Source organism: Melopsittacus undulatus, chromosome 2, assembly GCF_012275295.1.
Source record: "Melopsittacus undulatus isolate bMelUnd1 chromosome 2, bMelUnd1.mat.Z, whole genome shotgun sequence".
NCBI lineage: Eukaryota > Metazoa > Chordata > Aves > Psittaciformes > Psittaculidae > Melopsittacus > Melopsittacus undulatus.
The window spans coordinates 41,842,652-41,868,768 of record NC_047528.1 but is presented as its reverse complement, the minus strand read 5'-3'; the positions used below and the strand labels follow the sequence as shown (position 1 = coordinate 41,868,768).

General features: G+C 39.4%; 1 protein-coding gene across 7 annotated transcripts in view; it reads right to left on the bottom strand.

Moving 5' to 3' along the window:
• Positions 1–26,117, bottom strand: part of LMO7 (LIM domain 7) — a 130,059-nt gene that overhangs the window by 51,658 nt on the left and 52,284 nt on the right. For all 7 annotated transcript variants that reach the window (XM_031048100.2, XM_031048096.2, XM_031048098.2 and 4 more), the window contains exon 4: positions 23,688–23,794. In XM_031048100.2, coding sequence (XP_030903960.2) covers positions 23,688–23,794 — 107 coding nt within the window. The remainder of the gene's footprint in view (positions 1–23,687; positions 23,795–26,117) is intronic.

The window sequence follows — 26,117 nt, the reverse complement described above, 5'->3', positions numbered from 1 at the left end:
AGGTGAACTGTGCTTCCCATTCATTCATCTGCTGATCTTTAGCTCTGAGGAGTGAGGAAAGCTTATTAGGATGATTTTAATGTACTTTGAGACATTTTAAAAATAAAAAAAACCCAAGATCATACAAGATATTCGTATTTCTTACAGTAGCTAGGAGACCACAGTACTTTAAGAAAGCATGACCTAGACTTCAACCAATTATAAAATATATCCATTGGCAATACTGACACACAGACACCTCTCCAGTGCCCCCTTACAAAAGCACAATACCTTTCAAGTAGCTACCTTTAAATTCAACTTATTTCAAAACTTGTAACAAACAAACTCAGTAGTTTGGATTTTGTTTCTCTAACACATTATACAGTTTGGTTCCCCCACAACCTAATACATACTAAATCCCAGCAACTAGCAACTCACGATGTCAAATCTACTTTGACACTTCATTTGGTTATTTTCCAGGGAGAACATCAATATAATGCTCAAGAACAAATCCAAGATACCAGAAGCCTGAGCAAAACTCTGGAAAATGATTTTATAGCACTCCATTCAGAAAACATGACTTTCCTATGGTCTGTTTATCATACAGTAATATATTTTAAATATAAATATGAATATATAATGAAAAAAATCTAAACAAAAAAACATGCCACCAAAAAATCCCACTACATCAGAGTATCCTTCTCCCCCAGATGAGGGTTATCAGCTGAGAAGAGGCCATGTGGTCATAGCCAAGAGATAAAACAAATCTAAACCCATTTATGGGGAGAAAGAAGGGACTGAGACACTCCCACTGATAGAAAGGAATGTGCCAGTGACAAATGCACCCTGCCCAGTGCCAAACCCTTTCCTTGGTGACGAATACTCCAGAAATCCCAACAGCTGCCAAAGCTATCTGTTTTCCATCCCTTCCTCTGTGTTACAGATCTCAAGAACACAGGACCTGAACAGACTCCTGCTTAAAAAGAAGCATCCATGCTCTCCGTTTGAACTTGCATGCAGGAAGGCAGCAGTTCTGCCCTTTGAAGGACTTGGAAGAACCATTCTCCAGCCTGGGAGCTGGCAAGAATGAGCAGGCTGCAGAACAAGCCTGCTCCTGAGCTCCTCGCCAAGCTCCAGGTCTTCTAGCCCAACCCTGACCAGCTTCACTTACACTTCTGAGTAGGATGTCAGAGGGTTTGAAGGATTCTCCACCCCTGCCGAGGTATGCTGCGCAGGAGATGAATGCTGGCTGTTCAACTAGCTGCGGGCTTGTGCTAAATTTCAACCTCTTTGGCCACCTACTCAACTGCTATTAATATTGCCGCTATCGGATTTCACTGAATTCCCACCTGCTGCTGAGAACAGAAAAGCTCCAGTGGAAGATGGGGCTGCTGCATGGGTACAGAAACATGAGGACATTCCTCCAGCACTTGTATTCTTAGCGAACTGATATTCAACCCCATGAGCTACAGCTCACTGCTGAGATTACGGGAAATAAAACGGTCAGGTTATGGCCACAGTGTTCAAGAACAGCTTTTGGAAACTCACTGTTCTATTTGACTATGAAAAGCACATGTATTTTCCATAGCAACACATCCACTGGACCCAATGACATTTATATACAAAATGATAGCAGAAAGCATTTCTCCATGCCCCAACAAGAAAACCCTGGTTTAACAGCAAAAAGCTCTGTGGGCCCTGATGACCAAGCAGCCTGTCCCCACCCCACACCCTCACCTTCTAATGAAGAGCTGGGGGGTGGAGAAGAGATGCCCAAGAGCAAAAACACAGAGAGGGAACACAGCTGGCCAACATCCTCCGTGGGAAAGTGTCCCCATCCATCACTTCAGAGCCTGTCCTCTTGTAATGCCTCTTGAGCATTGAGCTTCCTTGCTGATCTCACCCATTATGCTTCCACACTATTCTTAAATACCTTATCAAAACAAAAACAAGTGGTTCTAGAAATGTGTATCAGCCCCAGCAAGTCATGAGACACATTATCCATTTCCTCACACTCTTTTCCGACCCCTCCCTGGGTGGTCCATCTCTGTCAGCTTCCTAATATCCCAGTCTAATCTATGTGTTCTCCTAAAGAGAAAACAACTATTCAGGACAGTGTAGGGCAGAAGACACACCTGTCAAATAAAAAACAGCCCGCCACAAAACCAACCCCAGAAGAACAAACCTGGGGAGTAGCCTGGCTGATAACCTGAGCACTCCTTGACTCTTATCTCAGGGGTGGGCAAGGGAAGAGAGATGGAGCAATGCTTCTGCAGCAACTTGCAGAGCTGGAGGAAACTGATAGGATCCTGCAGCTTCCTGCTCAAATATTAAGCTGTATTAAAGTATTTATTATAAATAGAGTAGCCTTGTTAACTGGTCCCTTTTAGTGTTTTCTTTTTCCATTCCTAAAAAGCCCTAAAAGTCAGCAGCCTCACTAATTACCAGTAATTAAAGTGGGTATTTCTTCTATTGTGTTGGCTGGTTTGTTGGTTTTTCCAGGGAAAATATAGATTTTTTTCTCCAGTCTGTTGCTTTAAATTCCAGGTCTAGACTAGTACCTATGCAAAAATAAATAGTAAGAATTCTATATCCTAAAGCTTTGTGTCAGTCAAGTGCCATATACTTGTCCAAGAAACAGGAAACCATCCATTGACTTTTAAGAGAAATTATGGTTTCTCTGCACAAAGAATCAGAAGTCGTGGAGTTGACTCCAAGCTCATACAAAGTGTTAAGAGTTCTCAAAGGAAATCAGTGTGCTCGCATTCAGGAGGACATCTGAATTTCAGAGGTGAAATTAATTGCCTCTAAAGGAAACAAAACAAAAACCCCACTTCAAAATAGACAGCAATTTAAACAGATTGACAGATAGATATCACTATTTACACACCCTATAGATTTTCTAACTCCCAAAGAAGTTGCTGGCAAGTCTTTAGACCTCAGAGCATTTTATTTTGCTGAATCTCTCCTTTCATCTCCTTGTTGCCCACCCCACCCCCCCTTTTTTTTTACCTGTACATAATTGAGTTGACCCTTGCGCCATGGCTACACTGAAGCGTTACCACTTCTACCTTTTTCCTTCCTTGTAGCTTCTCAAAATTTTCAGATTTTACACTCCCTCTTCCCAAGAATAACAGACTTGAGCTCACCCTGTTGACCACCAGGATCATCATCTATGTTAACTTCTCTTGCATTTAGTTTGGAATATCCTTTACCTTCATTTCCCTCTGCCCCAAAACTATACCATGTTGTGTAAATGTTATAGATCAATTTGAAGAGACACCCATAAGGAAAACACACAATCGTGCTAGCATTCTTTCCAAAAGGAATAGTTGGTATATCTGAGGAGTCACTTGGAAAAATAAGTATCAAATTAGGCAATTAAGGGCAATCCTGTAAATATTTAGAAATATATATAAAAGCACAGGAAGGTGCAGCTGTTAACTAGCACAGAAATAGTTCAACAGCACTTTGCAAAAAATATTCTGTATAAAGTATCTATTTGCTTTAGCTAAGCTGCAGCAACCATGGCAACTCACAGCATTTTTTCAAGACAGTACTGAAATTCACTTTCTATTTCCTGACACCTCTTTACCATTATTAAATCAAATATTTGCAAAATTGTTGTCCTTTTCACTCCCACTCTTACACCTTACTTAAGTATTTCAACATCCCCTCTTCCTACAAGCAGGTAGCAGAGGTAATTTGGTAGAATAGCCTTTGATACTGACTCTATTCCCTTTATGCATCATTCAGACATCTCCATGAACCATGTCTGGGTACAGATAAACAAGTTACTGCAGTGTAAGTCAGGGTAAAAATTTTCCATTTACCAGCTACTCCATAGCAACTGCCTGTGTGCACTCTTTTGTCCGACCCCCATGATTAATACAATTGTTCAATTTGGATAAAGCATTAAGAGGTGGTGCCTCAGGAAGAGCTAGGATTTGGTAGGTCATACAATTTTGCTTGCTTACAGAGACAGATTTTTATAGCCTCTATAATTAGACAGGAGGAAAACCAAAACCAACAACAAAACCAGCAATACCTCCTGCATTCAATCTCCTCCCTTGGTCCGTGCCTGGGAAAAGATTTGGTAAATTTAATCCTTTGTTATTTTTGTGCCAAGCAAACAGGTGGTGATGTACAAGTGTCTTGTGTATAAGCAAAACCACAGTTTACCTCAGCTTATAACACTCAATAGTGAGTTTTATTTAGTTTCTTGGTGTATGCAGAAAAAGATATTAAAAAACCAACTCAAGTCTATACTGTATAATCCATACCAATATTTGGCAATGAACATATCTTTTGATAAAGAAAGGTGACTGACTGTAACTTATACTGGGTATCACTATGTTCACACCTGTGCTAACATAGAGTTTCACCAGTCCAAAAATGTATCTGCTTGGTTGCTGTTGTGACCATATGCAGAAAACAACTCAGTGCAGAGGTGACTCAGAGAATAAATAGCAGAAACTACAGATGCTCTATCCATACTCTGTGAGTGGGAAGAAATCCAGACTTCGGTCAACTCACTCATCACCTCTTCAGGGGAGCCAAGACCCATAAATGCCAGGTATACACAAGGGTGGATATATTCTCCTAAGAGGAGACAGGCACCCTGCATTTTGGGCATACATGAGATACGCAGCAACTGGGAGTCACAGATTTCTGATGGCTCGTTTTTTCCCCTAGAGCTATACCAGCTTAGTGCTGACCAAATTATTGTACAGGAGGGACAGAGAACTGGGGCATTGTCTATCCCAGCCCCTCTTCTCATTCTCAACTTCTGTCATATTTTCAAAGACTAAATGTTTTAGCACTTTAGAGGGGGGATGACTAAAAGCACAGCTTTTGGGAAAGCACCGGAGCTAGGATTTTGGAAAGAATTTAGATTTATTTATAGAGATCGAAAGAGCAAAGATGACAAAATGAAGGCACAAGGTAAGTACAGTTTATTCCATGATAAAGATTTTGGAAACAAGTTACAGTGATATTGGCACTTGGCCTTAAGTAGAAATAGATCACTAGTGCATGACTGCATCATTTAGTTTAGTCTATACATCTGGAATAAAACCTTTCAAGGACTACTGGGTTTTCTCAGTAATATCTTGGCAAAATATTTCACAAGCAAAGAAGAAGCACCAAAGAAATCAGAATGCTTCCTTTTTGAAATTTTGCCGTATATTCTCTGTTTCTTTGGGTTACCCTAGCAACACAGAACACAACATCATCACTCATCACACAGAGCACAAATGTATGAAACAGATTGAACCTGACTTCTCTCTGCTGAAGTCAGTTCTCTATTAACTTAGGTTGATGCATATATTCCAAAAAAAGAAAGGTACACAGATAAAACCAAACTTTATTATTTCCTATGTTTTCTTGATCTGCCCTTTGGTTGTGAAGACATATTTAGAGCCAAGAAGCAGCACTTCAATGAATGCTAAGTCAGATGCTAATCAATTCATCCTTACAAGAATACTGAAAGAGAATATTCCCTTGAACCAGCTATCCCAGAAGATCTGCTGTGAAACAGCAACACAATTTAAAACAAAAACATGATACACTTTGTGATTTTACCTGATTTCTGTATTACTTTTAGCAGAAATGTAACCTTTTGTCTTGGGAAACAGACAAGATCTAAAACAAGCAGGTATTATTTTCCATATTTGCCACAATTCTCACCGCTCATTCTCAGCTCCTGCAACATCCACATGTAAGGGAGTTCCTTAAAGATGGAACTATTCTTATCCAGGTTCCTTAAGGCTTCATACTGACTTCTGTAACATCTAAAATTACTAAATTCAATTAGCTGCTGTCACTACTACTGGATAAGTATTAGTTTTCTTTATTACCTTATTTTGGGGATACTATTGGACAAGTATTAGGTGTTTTTATTACTTTATTTTTGGGAAAGATAATTTGTTCACCCCATTAGGCAAGAGTGCTTTAAGGCTGCTTAGAGCAGCCAAGTCAGAGGGTATTTTTAAACATTTGCTCAAAACATCAAGCTTTTTAGGCCAGGTTTTCTGTCCAAGTTTTTAATGTTGGAAAAATGAATGCTTCTTTACTGCAAAGTGAGAGAATGGGTAAAAGTCCAACTACTTCCTTTGCCAGAATGCTAGAAAGCCTCTGTGGGAGGCAAAAAGGCTGAAGGGGAGAGAGAAGGGGAGAGAGAGTAAGCTAGTCTGACTATATATCTCTGATGTTGGAGACTTTACATTTACAGCATCCCAACTACTGAAACCAAACATGCTATTACTCACTTAGGAGTTTCTGTTGTAAAGTTAGAGGAGTCTGAGAATAAAAACTTGAACAAAATTAATGATATGGGAAAACAATCCCAGACAGGGAACTATAGATGATCTCACACCTCTCTTTCACTGGTACTCATGAAGTATGTAATTCGTAACACAAAACTGATGACTGAGGGAAAAAAATAGCTTAATACACCAATTAAGACACCACCAAAATGCTCCAACAAGCTATTACAACTAAGTCCGGTGGTAAGGAGAGAATGGAGCAAAACGATCCACAAGGCCATGGCAGTAGTCCCAAAATCTTTAATGAGTGCATGAATAAATGCTAAATTAGGAACCTTCCTTCTCATGAGAAAGAAGATACTGTGTGCACCAACTCTTGGAAAATACAGTTAGCCATCTGCAGAATTTCACCAGCTGTCTAGCCAGATGAAGCACTGGCAAAAAAGACTCCTTAAAACACACATGGTGGTTGTAAGTTATCCTTCCCAGAAGTCAATCAAACCACAGTGCTAGGATAATACAGATGTAACCCTTGGGCTCTGGAAGTGGTTAACAGAAACTTTGAGACACTCATCTGGGAATCCATAGCTTCTGAAGACTAATGGTCTCTTGAAAACCCAGTGATTGGCAATTGTTATCATATTTAATCATTGCAAATATTAAAGCAAACTAATGGTCAAACAGCAAAGTATGTCAATGGAACCAGTTTTCTACAAGGCTCAGCTGCATAGTGGACAGTATGCATGTTACATTAGCAATTGCATAATCCAGACCAGCTACCTATAGAAGCTGCCATTTTGATCTCAAGTTTTTAGCCCTATTTGATTCAGAAATCCCAAGAACAGCAGTGTTGTCACTGTAGTCACTCTTCTACAACTCAGTTAAAAGCTAAGACCTTATCATCTCCCAGCTAAGACTGATAATCTAGACAGAATGAGAAATGCAAAGGCAGTGTGATAAAGCTAGTTGCATGTTTCCCTTCTTGATTACTATTAATTCTAGTGTAGCCCTACCTGAAACAAATTACAGCTGGGAAAGAATCATACAGGAAGCCATCTCAGAGGTATCATCACCAACACACACATTGCAACAGTGAGACTCAGAGTAACTTCCAAGTTCTCCCCTTCTCCTTTTCACCTCCAGGTTAACAGAACTACAAGAAGAAATTAACCCAATACAGTGGAGGCATAACCAGTAGCACCCTCCAATGGATAGAATAAATCAGTCTCTGTAGGTGGCTTAGGAATAGGTCGCTAAACTGCAGCAAAACTCAGCTGCTCTTTAGAGGAAGGCAACCACCATAAGGGTACAGGAGAAAAGAATGCAATAGAAATACCATCACCCCTTGACTCGCAAATAGCATACACATGGGAGATAACCTTGAGCATTATCATGATGTCTGGTTGTCAGATGGCAAACTGTTGACTACATTATCACAACACTCAAAGGTTTTTGCAATATGCTTTCACTTTCTTGCTGCATAGCATTAGATAGGTGGAGAAGGACATGAAAAAAATACACTGGAGTGCTCTTATTACCCTATCTGCATTTCAGTGTAGGTGCAGTTAGTGGTCCAATTGACCTGCTAGAGTATACATGTTAAAATTTAATTTAACAAAGGCCACTGTTATAGATTTATTCTTTTAGCAAGTGAAGGTACAAAAACATACAAGTCTTCATCAAGGAAATAGAACTAGATGATCTTGAGGTCCTTTCAAATCCTAACTATTCTACGATTCTATGAATCTATGAAATACATTTACGCCAGAGTAATGCAGTGTACAAGTTTTCTAAGATACTTGAAAATAGTCTATACTTCAGAGCAAGTTATCCTTATGCAAGCTTCATCTTTAGCAACATAAATCAGTACTATCAAAACCAGCTTGTGATATAACAAATCAGCCATCTGTTTGATGCTAATTTATTGGAAGACACTGATTCAGAACCACTGCAGTAGTCAGACATTTATTGCTTAAAGAGAAAGAAAATGAATGTGAAGTCTTCTGTTACACCACATTAAAAGCTCTTCACTTGAAAAACAACATGTTGAGTACCTGCAGAAGTATGTACCCCAAATTTTTTTTCAGGTAAGAAAGAATCTGTGGAAGCTTTTGCTAGGGAAGAAAATCCAGAACCTTTGTATGAACTTTGGACAGAATGTCAAGTATGTAATTATTTGAACTACTATTATTATTAAAAGTAGCATATTTATTACTTAAGCCCTTGAAGGAAAAATCCTAAACAGACACAGAATAGGTACATAGGTGAATATATATATGAACACTTTTGTATACTAGAGTTACCAACAAAAATCGGGCAATGCTTCAAAAAGAAAAGCTACCAGGAAAAGAATAATAAATTGAAAGCACAGAGGTACCATTCTTTGCCAAGACAAAACTCATATTAAAAGCACTCCCAAATCACTTCTCTTTTTAAGCAGTGACATTGAAATTTTAGCATTGATGAATGCTGTTCAGATAGAAACCAACAGCTTGGATGTGGAGTAAACAGGCCTTTTAAAATACATAAATGCACATTTAAATTCATGCTGTGTTGATTTACAATGTGTAAAATCTCAAATACAGTCATTCTGAGGGACATACAAGTTCCCTTCAAAAATATGTTCACTAACACACTCATGATTCCAGAGCAACTTACAAAAATAAAAACTGTTTTGAAATTCTGCTTTCTTCAAAAAGGCTTTTATTTTTGCCAATTTTGGCTTGCATAGAGGACCCTGTGTTTCACGGGTACAACTAAGCTTTGCCAAAGTGCTTTCACAAGCTGAAGACTGACCAGAGAACATCACCAGTGGTAAGAGAGCTTTAGTCAAACAAAAAACCCCAGTTATCTATGAAAAATGAAACAAAGTATCCAATTATTTAATATTTACTCTATTAATTTTATTTCAGGTACAAAGATTAAAACGGACTGCAACTTGCTTTGTTTAATGAATCAACTTCTTTTTCTGCCCTCTCCTACAAGGCTTTTGAGTTGCCCATTTATATCCAGTTTGTTTTATACTCGTGTCTCTGTCCTTGTATCTTGATGTGTTGACCAGCACTTAAAGAGCCACACTCTTTCAAATCCTCTCTGTAAACTCATTTCTGCTATATCTTTCACCACCAAGGAAAGTACATGGTAATTTTTTTTCTAATAATTACCCACTAATTATTTTTGTATGCAAGGATCAGGGCATTACACACTTTTAATGAGCAAATGCATGGAAACCTCTACAGCCACCTCTTGTAACATCATTAAATACTAACCTCTTATAACGGTCACCTGCCCTCTGCTTCAAAGTGTGCACTCTTTGAGACTAACTCAATGTTGCTGTTTGTTTTGTGAGTTGCCTGGCAGAGACATCTGAGCAATAGAGAATGAAAACAGCAAGAAAGCATCTTCACCATGTACCCCAAATTAGCTGGAGAGTTATCTGAAGGTTATTCTGAACATCAACAGTGATGGCATACAGACCACCTACAGCCAAGGAACTAGAAACTGAAAAGATGCTATGTCTCTTCATTTACAGTAAAAGCAGATTCTAGAATATTATACAGGTAAAAAGTAATCTCAATACACTTGCTTTGAAACTGAAGGGAGTCTTATTAATCAAACATTTATAGCATTAAATATAATATAGTATTAACAAAGGAGTCACATTACCAAGAGCTGAAAGAACCTGAAGTATTTAGCTGGAGTACTCTCATGGGGAGAAAAAACACTGTTTAGTAGTTTTCTTCCACTGTTTTCACTGCTCCTTATTTCAGCTTATAAGGAGCCTAGTCTTTCCTGTGACTACAGATGCACAAACAACAAGAACATGTTCCACTAAGTGCTGCATGCCAAAACCTACATGCAATTAAGCTTGACCAAACAGTTTCTAGGAGCTTGAACATATTTGCTTTCCTGACAAAAATTCTGCAAACAAAAGCTCTTTCTGTAAGGATGGTATGCGTGTCTTTGGTACACGTCCATCAAAAAGATTCTTTCTCCCAGAGATAAAAGTGAGCCTGCCTTTCTCTCTCTGACTGATCAGACAGCAATACGTCATTTTTACATGATAGAAGCCACACAAACACATTCCTGGGCAACAAGAGACAAGAAGAAATTTCCAGCATTCACTGTTCCCCCACCTGTCCTGAAGCAGAATTAAGCCAAAAAAGAAACTTTCATAGAGTAACAGAATCATTTAGGTTAGAAAAGACCTTGAAGGTCCTAGAGTCCAACTATACCACCAAGTCCACCACTAAACCATGTCCCTAAGCACCACAACTACACATCTTTTTAAATAACTCCAGGGATGGTCACTCCACCTATCCCTTGGAGCAGCCTGTTCCAATGCTTGACAAGCCTTTCAGGGAACAAGTTTCTCCTAATTGTCAATCTAAACCTCCCCTGGCATTACATGAGGCCATTTCTTCTTGTCCTATTACTTGGGAGAAAAGCCTGACCCCCACCTCACTACAACCTCCTTTTAGGTAGCTGTAGAGTGCAATAAGGTCCCCCCTGAGCCTTCTCCAGACTAAACACCCCCAGTTCCCTCAGCGATTCCTCATCAGTTCTATTCTCCAGACCCTTCACCAGCTTTGCTGCCCTTTCCCAGACCCACTACAGCACCTCAATGTCTTTCTTGTAATGAGAGATTCAGAACTGAACACAGGATTCGAGGTGCAGCCTCAAAAGCACAGAGTACAGGGTAATGATCACTGCCCTGGCACTGCTGGCTATGCTATTTCTGATATAGGCCAGGATGCTGTTGGCTTTCTTGGCTGCCTGGGCACAATCTGGATCATGTTCAGCAGCCATCAATCAGCACTCCCAGGTCCTTTTCCAAGAGCAGCTTTCCAGCCACTCTGTGCCAAGCCTGTAGTGTTGCAAGGGGTTGATGTGGTCCAAGCGCAGGACCTCATAAAACCTTGTAAAATTGGCCTCAGTCCATAGATCCAGCCTGTCCAGATCCCTCTGCAGAGCTGTCATAACCTCCAGCAGATAAATACTCTCACTCGACTTGGTGTCTTCTGCAAACTCACTGAGGGTGCACCTTGCCCAGCTTCCCCCCTTCTCTGCTGCTTCACTGCAGAGTCCTATTGTGTAAATACACTTTCTGAGAAAAACAATAAGCACCAGTTCTTCATTCCGGCTTTCCTCCTGATAAAAACTCATTCTGTCTATTAAAGAAATGAAGTTTATTAAGCAACTTTGGTAGATATCTGATACAGCATAAGCATAGCGTACCTGCCTTAGTTTATTTAAAGTCTGAACCTGTACATTCTTCCAAAGCAGTGCTGGCAAGCCAGGTGATGGGCTGATGTGTCCTCCTGTGCTGGCAGCATGGTGCACAGCCAAGACTAGCTACTGTGCACTCATTGCCCAGGTGGTACCCAGGCTCAGACACAGACTCACACTGCTGGATGCCATCTGTCCCTGGATTTATAGATTTGAAATCTTGTCTGATCAATAAAAGAATACCAAACAGAAAATAGAAGTAGTAATCTACAAATGCACTCACATCATTTTGGTGATAATCACCACTGTAGACTGACCATACCACCTGGATTACTGGGAGATTTTTGTACTGGTTATTAAATACCAAACAGTTAAATGCATTCACAGGCAGTGTTTGAGAAGACTGAATTAAGCTCAAAGAGAAAAATGCTTCAGAAAGAAAATGTTTATAAAAGGAAAGTATCCTTTTCCAAGATTTTTTTTTCCTCTTGAAGGAATGAAAACATCACAATGAAATGGCAAGTACTAGTGAATCAGTCCTAAGTGAATTTTGTATGATTTCTCAACTGCACTCAACATTCAGTACAAGAGGCAAGCTCAGATTTCAAGGAATAACATGTTCTGCACAGAGATAGAGCATTTTGCAGGACAAGCACAGTAGAGGAGTATCATTACTGATGCATCTTATTCTGTGCTTATTCAGTCTGGGTGGGTGTGCCTTCTGCATAACCATCTGATGTGTGATCTTGCAGTTACATCATCCATGCCACGATCAGTAACAAAACCTCTTAACTGATCTTTTTAGAATGTAGATTTTAAGTGATGATGCTGAATATAGTATATGCAAATAGATGTGCCAGATTATTTCAAGAGAATTCCAGCCACTCTTATTTATTCTTACAAAGCTTCTTCTAAAATTTCAAATGGCTTTGAATAATGTTAAATAAAATGTTAAATTCCTAAAAATTCATATCAATATTTTATTTGTTATTGCAAAACCCAGTCACTCATAATAGTAGTCAGATACTGGTCTATATTAAGAGACTTACCATTATTTTATTCATCTTTTCAGATACCTCTGCATACAATGTTCCACACCTGCTAAAGCTTAACAATGATAGATTGATTGATTTAGCAAATCAAATGCATTGCTTCTATAAAATTTGCATTTGATTTTTTCCTTTTTTTTGCTTCTTAGAGGAGGTTATCATATTTAAAAGCAGCTTTTGCTGGATAGGACCTTTTCAAAACCACACAGAAGAACATCCAAAAGGGGCAAGATCAGAACTCTATCTAGCCCAGGATCCCATCCTCCCATGCAAACCCAAGTGATTGCCTAAGGAAAGGTAAAATTAGAGCAGGCAATAGATGCTTCTCTCTCAGGGACTTCCCAAGCTACATGTGGTTTTCCCATATTAAGTAATTCTTAAGAGATCTCCCTTCTGTGAACTTCTCCTGTACCCCTTAGACTCAAGTAAACTTTTATCATCCACAGCATCTGTTGACAAGGAAGCCAACTGCCCCTTTATTTGGTTCATTGATCACTCATGTAACACAGGACACAGTAACTAGTTGACCCACTTCACCCATGACACCTGCTGGGGGGAGGGTGCTGTTTACTTGTTTTAAGCTTACTGCTTTGTTCACCTCTCCTCTTGATCCATCATCTCTCTCAATGCTTATGACTCCTAGCACGTTTAACTAAATGTGCAACAGAAGCTATTCCTTCTTTTGGTCAGAGAAATGCCATGAGGATAAAGATATTCCAATTCCATAGATTTCATTTGGGGGGAATCTGGGGAGGAGAAATGAGAGAGTGAAGAAAGAAAAAGTGATCAAAGTCCAAAACTTCAGAAAGTATTTACACCACCACCCAATTCCAGATTAACCATAGCAGCACAATGATGTGCCATTGTTTATCCAACTCCTAACACTTCTTAAAAATGCTTGGGATTTGTTTCTGGATGGATACTGGGGGGGGGATTTGTTTGTTTTGCCATTGTTAGTTGTTTTCTTTTTTCTTTGTACTGGCACTGACACCAAATAGGTGCCTTCAAAAATCTCTCAGGAAACTCCTAGCCCAATCACTTCAGGTCTGAGCAGCATTAGGTGCTCCAGACCTCAGAATTTTATACACAGAATTAAAGTTGTTCTGATTTTCCTGTTCTTGCTTAAGGAATCTAAGGTTTCCTTCTATCTTATGTATAAAAAAAAAGAACAGTTCCTGAAAAATTAACCTACAAGCTACTATTAAAAGCTTTTTACTAGAGTAATTAACACTGGTAAATTTGGACAGATTAGGATTAGCTTGTAGAGTTCTACAGTAATTCCCTAACTGCACAGAGCTGTGATGAAAATAAACCATGACTCCAAGTCAAACCATACATAAATATACTATGCCTTCTGTTAAGTCAGGCATTTTTAGCTAGCACTTTGCCAAATATATCACTCACCCCAGAAAACCACCACAGCTGAGAGCATTTTACAAATACTGGGTCAGAGTTAAGAATATAGTACTGCACCATCAACCTGACAAGCATATTTCAGCATTTATTCACAGGGCACAAATGGCTGTCTGCAAGTTAATAGCCTTTGCAAAAGCAGAAGTGTTTTGAACTTGACCTCCCTTTCCCCGCCCCAGTTAAATATTTTATCATACAACGCATTGGAATCCACGTCAGTTGATGCATATCTGTATGTACTGGGTTCAAAGGTGTGTACATGTTTACATTTGCAGGATATTTTTTCCATAAGGGAAAGAAAAGAGGAAATATCATCCACATTAGTCAACCTTCTCACTCCAGTCCCAGCAACTGGCTGCAGAAACCTCCACAATTTTTCTGTCTGAGTCAGTTTCTGATACCACGCTCCCTCCCCATGCAGACAGGAGCACAGTGAGGGTGCAGTCGATACGGCGGAGGGCAGGGCTGCCAGAGTACTGGCTTTACAGGAACCTCATGACATTCAACGAGACAAAGTCCTAGTCTTGTCCCATCTCCTGGATGAACTTAATGTCTGCAATGGCAGAGCAGGGTAGGGAGCTGGACTTGGAGGTCCTATTGGGCTGAACATCAGTCAGCAGCAACCCCAGCAATGGGCCAACAGCACCCAGGGCTGTACAAAATAGAGTATGGCCAGAAGGCTGATGGACCTGATCATGCCCCCTTTCCCCAGTGTTCATTATGCCATGTCCATGATGCTGCCATCTCCAGTTTGGTGTCCCCCAGTACAGGAAAGATGTTGATAAACTGGTAGAGGTCATGGGGACGGTCAGGGCTAGAGAGTCTGAGCTTGATCATACAGCTTCTTCAGCCTGGAGAGGAGTTCTCAGCTTGGCTTCTGTTTGTTTTTCTTTCCTTTTTGTTTCTTAAAGACAACAGATCTCCATCATTTAAAAGACACATGAAAAGATCAAATCCTTGTGTGGTTAAGCTTGGCAGCTATCTAGCAGTCTTCATTCTCCCTACCCCACCATTTCTTGTCTTCTGTGGCAAGACATTGTTTCATTTAACTGGTTTCAGTAACAACATGAAAAAGACCCTGCAACCCTCTTGACATGGCTATGTGCTTTATAAAGACATTTGAATTTGTTAATGCATTATCAATTACATTATGCAGTATCCACAGTAGGAAACTAGTTAAATGCCATTTTGAAGGATACTATGAGCGTTCTGATTAAGCAGTAGTAGCAATTAGAATTGAAATCTCTGAAAGCAATGTAACAATCAAAGCTCAGGAATAGAAATGGCAAAAAAGTACAGTTTAAGATTAAATAGGTTCCACTGCTCAGCTTTAACTTCTCTATTTACAGAACACAGTTAAATGACAAAGTCCTGTATCCATGGAAAACTTCAAGAAGTCAGCTTCCCCCAGTATTTAAATATAGGAGCTCTTCCTATTGAGTTGTCTGCCCACGGAAAAGCTAACTGAACTTCAACAATTTAGATGTTAAGTGGAATGAAAAATAATACAATAGTGAACTTGCATACATGTTTCTGCATAATTGATATTAACATAATACAATCCTATTCTTTTTAGAAGTCCTTCAACTTCTAACCTCAGATACCAGCACTTTTTTTTTTTTATGGAAGCAAATAAAAAGTTACAAACAAAAAAAAAGGCAGTTTTTCTTTTGTAACTTGCTCTTAGTCATGCAAATTGCCTTCCCTTCTCTACTGCACTGCTTTATAAACTGCATCTAATGCTGGAATGCTAGGGGATTGCTGTGCATGCTTAAAACGCATACAGGTGCCTAAGATTTAGCCGGATTCCCATGGGACTCCTAAAAGGTTAGAGACACTTTTCTTAACACAAAGGAAAAGAACACTAAAAAAATAAATATATATATATATATATATATATATATATATATATATATATATTTGTAAAGGCTTTTAGCAATAATGTTATTCCAGAGATTCTGGGAAAATGTAATAGGATCAAAAATGAGGACTTTGAATTATTTGCTGAAAGATGTTACAGCAGCTTTCTGCTGAAAGGTTTGTTTGGTTTGTTCAGTTTTGCACCTTAACTACTTGAATTCTAACATAAAGCTACGGATCTGTGACATTGGAGATACCTGAATTGCTCCCAGTGCAACTAACAGACACTACATGGTTTTTTCCAAATTACTGCAGACTCTTCATGTACACTTGCAGGTACCAGTATACAATTCCAGAAGTTTTTTATTCTTAAAGCAGAATCACCTTCACAAAATGAATAAATAGTAAATCAAACACTAGCAAAAGAATAATCCCATAAAGGAAATATGACTTAAATCACTCAACAGAAAAAAAATAAATAGCAATCTCAACATTTCTTGTAATGATCACAAACTTCAGAAAGTAGGATTAAACAGCACCACACCCAGCACTTTATAGACTTTACACTGAAGAGTTGGAAGTAAGTTTCTAGCAGGTATCGTCCAAAGTCTGGAACATATTTTATTGCCTACAACGGTTTCACTGGAATGATTTAAAGCTTATTCAAATTAAGGACATGAGCATGAATATTTTACACTAAGCACAAGTTTCACAAGTCTGAAAAAACATGCTCTATTTTCATTTTCTTTACCTCTGCATAATTGTCATCAGTATTAACAGGTAAAATGTGTGAAATGAATTATCCTTAAATTAATTCTACCATAAACAGAATAAATAGAGCATTTTCAATGGTTACAATATGGCTATGCCTGAGAAGTATTACCCATTTCTATGAGTATGTCCACAGAGGGAAAAAAAAAAAAGAAGAGAATTTCCACACTTATGTAGTCATAGGAACATTTCTAAAGTCATTCTAGAGTGAGGGTGCTGCAATTTTCCATTTCAAGGAAAGTGTCACTAGGAAACTCAGTTACCACAATAAAAGCCTATTACAACCACATGTGTAAGAAATGTTATTCCCCTGGATATAAGTGGAAGCAGCATTCATTGTTCTAATTAAATTTTGGTTAAGTGGCTTGCATTTCAGCTCTCAAGACCCACAAAACAGTCTTAGTTCTTTCATCTCAACTTGAATTCAAAGATAGTTTCTTAACCTTTATGCCCAAGCCTTTGTGGCGATTGACTCTTCAGTCACATAGGTATAGGCTGGAGACTTTACATAGGTATAAGTTTTGGGCTAACTACTACCATACTTCTTGTACTGAAGCACTTGGCTTCTATCCAGTACACAACTTTCTATTCTACAGAAAATAAAAAGGCAGGAAAGGGTGGTTCCGGGTTGGGTGTTTTGGGTTTTGGTTTGTTTGGGTTTTATTTAAAGCCAAATTAGAAGTAGGGTCTTCAACTTATTAAAATGTATTTTTCTTGGAAACAGTCAGCACAGCAAATTCAGGTTCAGCTCCATCATGCACTCTTTATTGTAAACATGAAACTCTTGAGCAAAACAAAATAAAAAGAAAAAGAAGAAAGATTATAGAATGGTTTGGAAGGGATCTTAAAGATCACAAAGACCATAAACTGATACCTTCCACTAGGCGAGATTGCTCAAAGCATAACTCTGCAAATATATTAAATAGAGAAGGGGGCTCAAGTATGAATTCAGTATTATCAACAGCTAACATCAGCTCTGAGCTACCTGTCCACAAATTGGCTTGTATTCTCTCTCTCTTTCCTGTACGTATCCATTGTCAGGGTATTTGACTCTGTCTCCCTCGAGCGAAATATGACAGCTCTTACTGAAGGACAAAATGGGATACAAGTCCCAAGAGAGTTTATCATAATAATACCTCAAGCTTCCAGCTAAGTCACTGGCAGAGCAACCCTAAAAAAATTCTTCCAAAGACTGACACATATTACTGCTTTCACAATTAGAAACATTTATTTTTTGGAGAGCTTTAAGAGCACTGAAAACAACCACCCACTCAAAAGATCATCTCTTCTATCCAACAGTTGTAGTATTCATCCCATAGAACAGAAATTTCACTTTGCCTTTGTTGACCCTGCAGAAGAAAGCATCCCGAGTAGGAAATAACAGAAATCAGGAAATTCAGCATATTCCCCAAGACTAGACAGAAAGAACATTAAAGTAATGAGAAACATCAGCTTCTTAAACAAAACAGAACAAAAACCAAAACCAACAACAAAACAACCCTCTTTTCTAATTAGAAGCTAACATTTACTAAATAACATGCAGTTACTTTCCACATGAAAAACAGGAATTTACTAATGGACTGAATGTAGCACTGGAAGAAGCTACACATGCCTTCAACCACTCTCTGCTGCTGGTTCACTGCAATTTTCAGGCACTGTATTATATCTGCACATTTAATGGTTCCACCCAAAAAGGCAAGTAAGGCACCTCTGTCACTGTAAATTGGCACTGGGACTATCGTAACCTGAATTATGGGGTAAAGAAGCTGGGTACTAGAGGATGCTTTGTGTTTCACTTAATTAGTCAATCCTAGGAGGTTTCCCTTTTGATAGCCCCTAAATGAAGAGAGTTGTGTAGTAAGGGACAAGAGTTGTGATATGGCTGGTAGTGATTTTGTATATATGCTTAAAATTGTTAATGTTGGTATTATGGGTACAATTGGTCATTCTTATCTAATCAGAAGAAAATACCACCAAATGTATCCTATTCCAGATGGATGAAGAGATGCAGAATATGTTCTTACAGCTGCATCTCACAGCAACTATTTAATTTTCTCAGGCTTTATCTTAAAGCATATGATTTTTAAACTTCTTTGCAGTATTTTGAATTCAGGAAGTATTATCTCTAAAGTGAAATAGACAGCTTCTCTCATAAAGAAGAAAAAAACCTCCACAAAAATAAAAAGCAAATCAGCTGAAATGCCTGAACACAAGGATGAACATGACAGGTAACAGTTGTTACTTGTCTCTAGTTGGCTCTAGTTATATAGAGCTTTATGTAACACAAAGCATGGCATTCAAGTTTTTCCAAAGTTGCTGTTTTCTTTAGGAAATAATGAAACCTAGTTGTGCTAAAGAAACATCAAACTGATAAGTTAAAAATATTCAAAAGTTAGAAATGCCAGAGCCATAGTCAGAGCTCTGTTATTTCGTCTCATATATGCACTTAATTTCAACTTCAGCAAGACTTGTATGACACGGTTTTCTGTTTGCTTTATAGAATTTACACTTCATTTAGTGAACAGGATTGATAACAAATACTTGGAAAAGAACAGAGCAGCAAGATGTCAAAGGCTTTATCCAAATCCCAAGTTCTGCAAGGTGCAGAGATACTTCTGGCTACCTTGGCAGATAGTTTCAGCCTCATTCTAAATATAATCCTGTAGTAAAAATATTAACAGGAGCCAGATATTTTAATCTGCTATTTTATAGAGAAAAAAATTTGATACTGTAAAACAAATTTCAACATTAGGGCTCAAGGGTTTGTGGTAGCTTTAAAAAAAGTTTGTTGGATTTATTAGTAGTATTTAATGAGACACTTAGAGTGGATAGATCATTTTCCAGAATTTTATTTTTTTTTTCAGACAGAAGAATTAATTTGCTTGAAAGACGAGACAAATTTTAATTTACACTCTCAGTCTGATTGTTCAGGCTGCCTCCTTTAAAACTGATAACTGGGATAACAAATTCCACCAGAACTGAAATTTGGCATCTGCCTAAGCAAACTCGCCCTTTTAACTCCACGAATTGATTTTACAAAGAACCATTCCACAGCTGGGAACAGCTGGGTGTGTCACCTCTAAAGAGCTGGGTAGGGAAGTGCTTACATTTTTAAATAGTAACTGACAACTGAGAGCCACTGAGCTCATACTGCATTCTTACTTTGACAGGGCTAAAAAAGAATCAAATGAAGTGTGCTAAGACAATCTTGCATTTGTGTAAATTTAAAAAACCCTCTCAAGCTGCTGGGTTTTAAAATAACACCTCCTCTGATTAAAAATAATAAAATCCTAGGCTAAATAAAATAAAATACACTGAAATAACTGAAGAGCAACACATAGGCATATACACAAATAACTAGCCACAAAACTGTATGATGTGCACATGACTGCCAAACATGGTATGTGAGGAATAAATCCATCTGCATAATCTTTATTGGAACACATGACACATTGCTGTACTGTACCATTGAGCAATAACTTCTGCAGATTTACAGAGAGACTGAACTATAAATCTCAGGCATTAATCCACGCTCCCATTTTCATTGGCAGAAAAGAAACCATCCATGCCAGTATATTTTTTCCACATCACCCGACTACTAATCTCATTGCTGATCTGGCAAAGCATAAAGTTTGCAAGGCTTTGAAGAGCAACCAGTAATTTTAACCAGTCCTCTTCACACAAACTTCTAAACAATGAAAATTTAAGGAGCTTTTTCTTTGCAAAAAGGATAATCACTTAATCACTTGGAACTGAGAGTCTGGATATTTAAGAGGATTCTTGCCTCTCCCGTCCCAGATACTAGTAGTAATTACAGAGGACTTACTCATTATCCCTATGCATCATCTCAGCTGCAATAGAAAACAAAATACAAGTGAAAGTTGTAACCTCCTTACCAGATAGGAAGATTATTTTCTTAGCACAGTTTCTGGCAAGCCACGAACAACAGAGAGTCTTCATCTTAACTCAGGTGGCAAAAGAACATCACCCAACACACAAACATGAAGTTCAGTATCTGAATGGCATTGTGGTGGTGTTGATGAGATAGAAAGAGCACTTATCAGCAAAGGTAGAGCTTAACTTTTCCTTCTGGGAAGGGAGCCTGCCCAGGTGGACAGGACCGCAGCACAAGATGCCAACAGCCTTAGGGCATATGATTTCCCACAACGCAAGGAGAAGGAGGTACCACACATAACTGCCAGGCAGCAGAGGCAGAAAGAACAGAGGGAACACCTCTCCACAGAGCACATCATCCTTAGAGGGCAGACGATCCTCCTCCAGGACATTCCCAGCATCAGAGGCATCAGAGCAATTAGAGAAGTCTACAGAAGGCCCAGCATGGCAGGGATGGAGATGCAACCTCCCAGCCAGCATCTGAAACTGGTTGTTGCTCTGGCATAAAATGACAACTCTCATGACTGCCTTTAGCTACAGGAGCAGACTCACCCTTTTAATGGTACCTTCCTCTTATCTCCTTTCCACATGTAAGGCAAATCAGGCATCTTCTTATGCCTGGCAGTACCTATGCGTATCCCACCAGCACGCTGCTCTCGGCCTGAAAAGCTGATTGTTTCAGCAACAGTTTATTTAATCTATTTTGGGTAGATAAGCGTGCTCTAATGGTGGTGCAACAACAGAACACAGCAATATTGCTGAGGTGTCAAAATACACACTGCTGCAGGCACACGTAAATGTTATCCTGTACAACCTATCACAGATGGTTTAAGATGTGGATAATTAGCCTCAGGTGACAGCAGCAGAATAGATTTGCTTAGGAATGTTAGAAAGCCAAAAATTGAATGTAATCTTTTATAAAAATCAGCATATAAAAAAGGTTTCCCTTCTTTGGGAAAAGAAATTATTTACTTCTAATGCCGAAACTAAGGTTAACAAAGGATAATATGAAAGCAATACATGAAATAGTATCCCTTTTCTGAGGTCTGGTATCCTACAAGTTTGACGAAATTGGTAATTCAGCTCAAATGTATGAAGTTATTTATTTCTATTAAATAACAAAAAACCCCACCCATCAGATAAAACTCCTGATCAGATAGCATTTCTCTCCTGACACACATATGACTCTCTCTGGAAACCCTCTGAAGACTAGACTGCCCTCTGGGTAATCAAATGACTCATAATAAACTTTTCAATGAAGAGAGCTCTCTTCGTATAACTTATTTCCTTCATTTGTTGGACTAAAACTTCCCATCCCCCTCCAAACTCCTCAACACATCAAAATGTGCTGGTATAGTTTAGGTTACTGCTTTACAGCATGCTCAGATACAGATGTTTTGAATTATTCTGAGTATTTTACACACACTGTGGGACTGTCATATGACAGTGTGGAAAAATCAAACTTATACTGCATTAAAAGAGCATGGCTATACCAATGGCAACTTCTCAACTCTAAACCAGACCCCTTGCATTGCTCTCAGTAAGAAGATCTCAATGGTTAAAGCTACTTTTCTGAAAATCACCAACTAACCTGTTGCCAAGTACCTGTGATGTAAAAACCCCACTGCCTTATGACAACTTCAAATTCTAGCCTTACTCTCTGCTCCCAGAGCTGGGAGGGGAACCAGCAGAGCTGACAGGATAAAACAAAACTAAACAAAACACATCACCAACAAAACCTGGTTACAGACCCACTGGATGAATTTCATGGCTGACCTCACTTGGGAACTGCTGTTAAAGTAGGGACGAGTTGGACAACATACCTTGCACAACAGTTTACTAACTCGACCTCCCCAGGGTTTCAGCTTGTCACTGTTGACATTGCTGAAGACCAGCTCCTGACTGCCTCTAACCCTTCCTGGTGATTCTCTTTGAAGCACACCTCCACCAAAATAACTTTAGCAAGGGTTTTGTGGATAATTAAAGCATGTTAAAAGCTACCAACCCTCCAGCTTTTGGCATGATGTAGGAACCAGCAGCAAGAATACCGGCATCCTGGAAAGGCGCCAAGTCCCTAAATACGTTTCGGGTATGAGTCAAAGACTGGAAAATACATTGCCATCTCAAGTATCAGACCTCAAAACGGTATGAACTTTCATTCTGAAACCAGGCAGAGAGTATGTCAACGTGCTACTGCCAGATCCACCTACATAGAGATTTCTTTCCAATTAAAGCAATTGTGTCATTTCACAGTATTTTTTCCCTTGTATTTACAGAAGGATTACTGCCTATTCTTCTTTGATCAAACCAACAATTTAAGATAGGAATCAATTCTTAACATTTAACCTGACAGGTTTTCAGCAAAAATCACTGAAGTTTCTCTTTTTTTTGGAGACAATAAAACCACCCTTTGTACTAACACAATAAAAACAGCTAATACTGTAACAAAGCAAGACGCCCCAGGACAATATTTTTCCATGACACATTTATCTTAAAACACCTGTTAAGTGTCTATACAGTAAAAATGCACCTTAATCTCTCAGAAACTACTAATAAGACTCCTAATAGGAGACACAGCAACCCTGAGATGTGAGAATCCATCAATTATATTTCTGAACCAAACCACTGCTATTTCACAGGAAAACTCTTTTTTTCTATAAACACGACTATTTCCCTTTGTACAATTCAGTACTTAATTTCTACTCATGCACACACACCCCCATTGACAGGAGATGTGACATTCGGTAACAAACACCTGATTAATATTTGGAGTGGTGAGACCCGCTGTCCCTGAGGAACACTGTACCCGAGCCTCTGAGCCATTCAGATAAGTATCAGAAGTACCACCTCAGCCTTTCAGATTTTACGTTGGTAATCTCAAAGCATAAAGGGAAGTGATGCTTGAGGTATCATTTAACAGTTAATTTTGCTCCAAGTTTAAAATAACCTGAACAGTTTCTTGTATATTAAATCCTGTAAATATTCATTAACAATTATTTCGCATGAGGCATAATAATACCCATGTTTTAAAATTAAATTTGTGCAAATCGTATCTACCAGTCTCAACAAGGCTTAAACCCTCTCCACAGTATTCAGAACTGCTTGTACCAGATTAAAAGAATGTTCCATAGGCAAACATTAAAAATAAATAAATAAATCAATAAAAAAGACCATGAAACAGCTTGGAGGGAGAAGGGGAGGGAGAAAACAAAACCACAAAACTCACTTGACTGTAACTCGATTGGACAAATCCTGAAGATCTCCTGGATGAAAAAGCTGAGCTTCTTTCAGTCCAATATTTTCACACGCTTTCAGAAAAACATTTATATTATCCTGCAAAGAGAAGTAAAAAGCAGTTGCTTAGTTAAAAGCACTAAGCAGGTTTTGCAAGATGATTAGTGAGAGCCTCTGAATGTCAAAGTCCAGCTCACGTAAATAATACTGAAAAAGCAATCTTCAGGATCATAAACGCAGGTCGCTCTTCATGCACACAGGCAGCCTGGGTTGTGATCTCGGCGACTGAGGGGTACGTTAAAGATTACCTGGCATAAGGCAGCAGTGAGCCAGTAGGCAGCAATCTCCACTTTGATGTCAGCTCTGCTCAGCAAACAAACGCCCTCTTCCTCGCTTTGCACGACAAGCCTCACCTCTTGCCTTTAAAAATAACTCCAGCTACTGACATTCACCACCCAGAAACTCTTGGCAGGGGAGGAAGAAGAGGAGGGACGCACTGCTTCTATGCTCACAGACCGCTGAGGGAATACTGCACCTGGAGTCTGGGTTTGGTTGCTGAGCAAAGCTCCGAAGAGACAGAAACCAAACTGTATTCAGTGCTGCTGCTTCCTTACATCGGGGGCTTTTCCTCTCCTTTGTGTTCCTCCCCTTTCTATCCCCCCCCCTCCCCAGCTCACACCAATATGACAGAGTATAGGTGCAGGGTATTAGGGTGTTACAGCACTACTCACTGCACCTGCTGCAGATCAACCCACCTGCAAGAGCGAGGCTAAAAAAAATAAATCAAACGATAGAGAAAGATTATACAACTTGTGATCTCTTTCCACTCCATAAACAATAGGCATTAGGCAAGAAATTCCTTCTCGTTAAGGCGGAATGCTATCAACAACAAAAGAATGTGCCCTCTTGCGCACTTGCTCCCTTCAGCTGTAAGCCACAGGAAAAGGTACACAAAGTTACTTAATTCAGAAGCTACCCACAGCCCTGTCATTTGAAAGGTTCCTAAATCAAGGTGCTGGTAACAGTATGCAAAAGGTCCACCTCAGCAATTTAATACACCTTAAACTTTTTTTCTTTTTGACACATAATCACCGGCTGTAACAATTATACCATCATTTAAAATTTCTTTAAAAACAAAACCATAAAGAAAACAACCACTGCTTCTAATACAGGCTTTAAAAAGTAAAACAAACCCAAGAATACCCACAACCTTCTGTTTTGAAGGTTCCTAGGATTCTAGTATTTTTAATCAGTCTGTAAACATGGCTTCATTCAAGGAAAACATTTGAACAAGGTATTCCCTGCACAGGCTGCAGGCTCTGTGTTAACACATCCAAAAGATCCCAAGTGTCTCACACAGGGAAGGTTTTGCCTCAAAGCCTGATGTGTGATGTGCCATGGTGGGAGCTGTTCTGCTTCAGGGGGATGACCTGACAACAATGAGGGGGAACATGATGTGGTGGCAAATGAGACAAAGTGGCTTGGAAGGATGGAGAACGGGCAACCTCATCTCTGCCTGTGCATTAGCTTCTGCAAGTGCCCAGGGGCTGCCTGCACAAGTGGCCAAGGAGACTGACGATGGGGGATGTAACCTCAGGAGGGACATTTACTCTTCCTTTCCATGAAGCACAAGGAAATCTAACTATATGTGTCAGTTTTATTCAATTAATATTTGAGTGCTAGTGATAGACTGGAACAGGTTGCCCAGAGAAGCTGTGGTTGCCTCATCCCTGGCAGTGTTCAAGGCCAAGTTGGATGGGGCTTTGAGAAACCTGGTCTAGTGGAAGGTGTCCCTGCCTCCGACAGGGGGGTGGGAACCAGGTGATATTTAAGGTCCCTTCCAATCCAAGCCATCCTATGATTCTATGATTAGTACCAAAACCCAAAGACTTGAAAAGACATCACTTCTTCTTTACAGAAGTGGCCACAGACTACAGTCCTATTGCAAGAAGGGGAGTTGCTTCGTAAACAGCAACAGACAGGCAACTCTCAGGTCAGTGTACAGGGGTCTGGGGAACCCAAGAAACTTCTGTAGAGCAGAAGGAACAAGTAGTTGCAAGGGAAGGAACACTGAGACCCATCAAGGCAACATGCCCTAATTGTTCTAACCAACCACACAAACTGAGTCAACTCCCAAAGCAATGGGTTACATCAACTGAACTGCAGAAAATGGGCACATTGTGCAGGTAAACGAGGAAGAAGAGTCAGAGGTTTAGAGAAATGGATGCTGCCTACACCCCAAGCGGCAGGAAAACAAAGGAGTTGCTCATCAGCGGCTGCTTCGCTGCACAACCACTGAACTGTTGGCACATGAGAGAATTAATTTGGAAGGTGTCACAGCAATTAAACCTATCAAACATCAACCTCCTGATAAATAACACTTACAGCTCCTGAGAACATCTATTGCCGACATGGGCCAAGA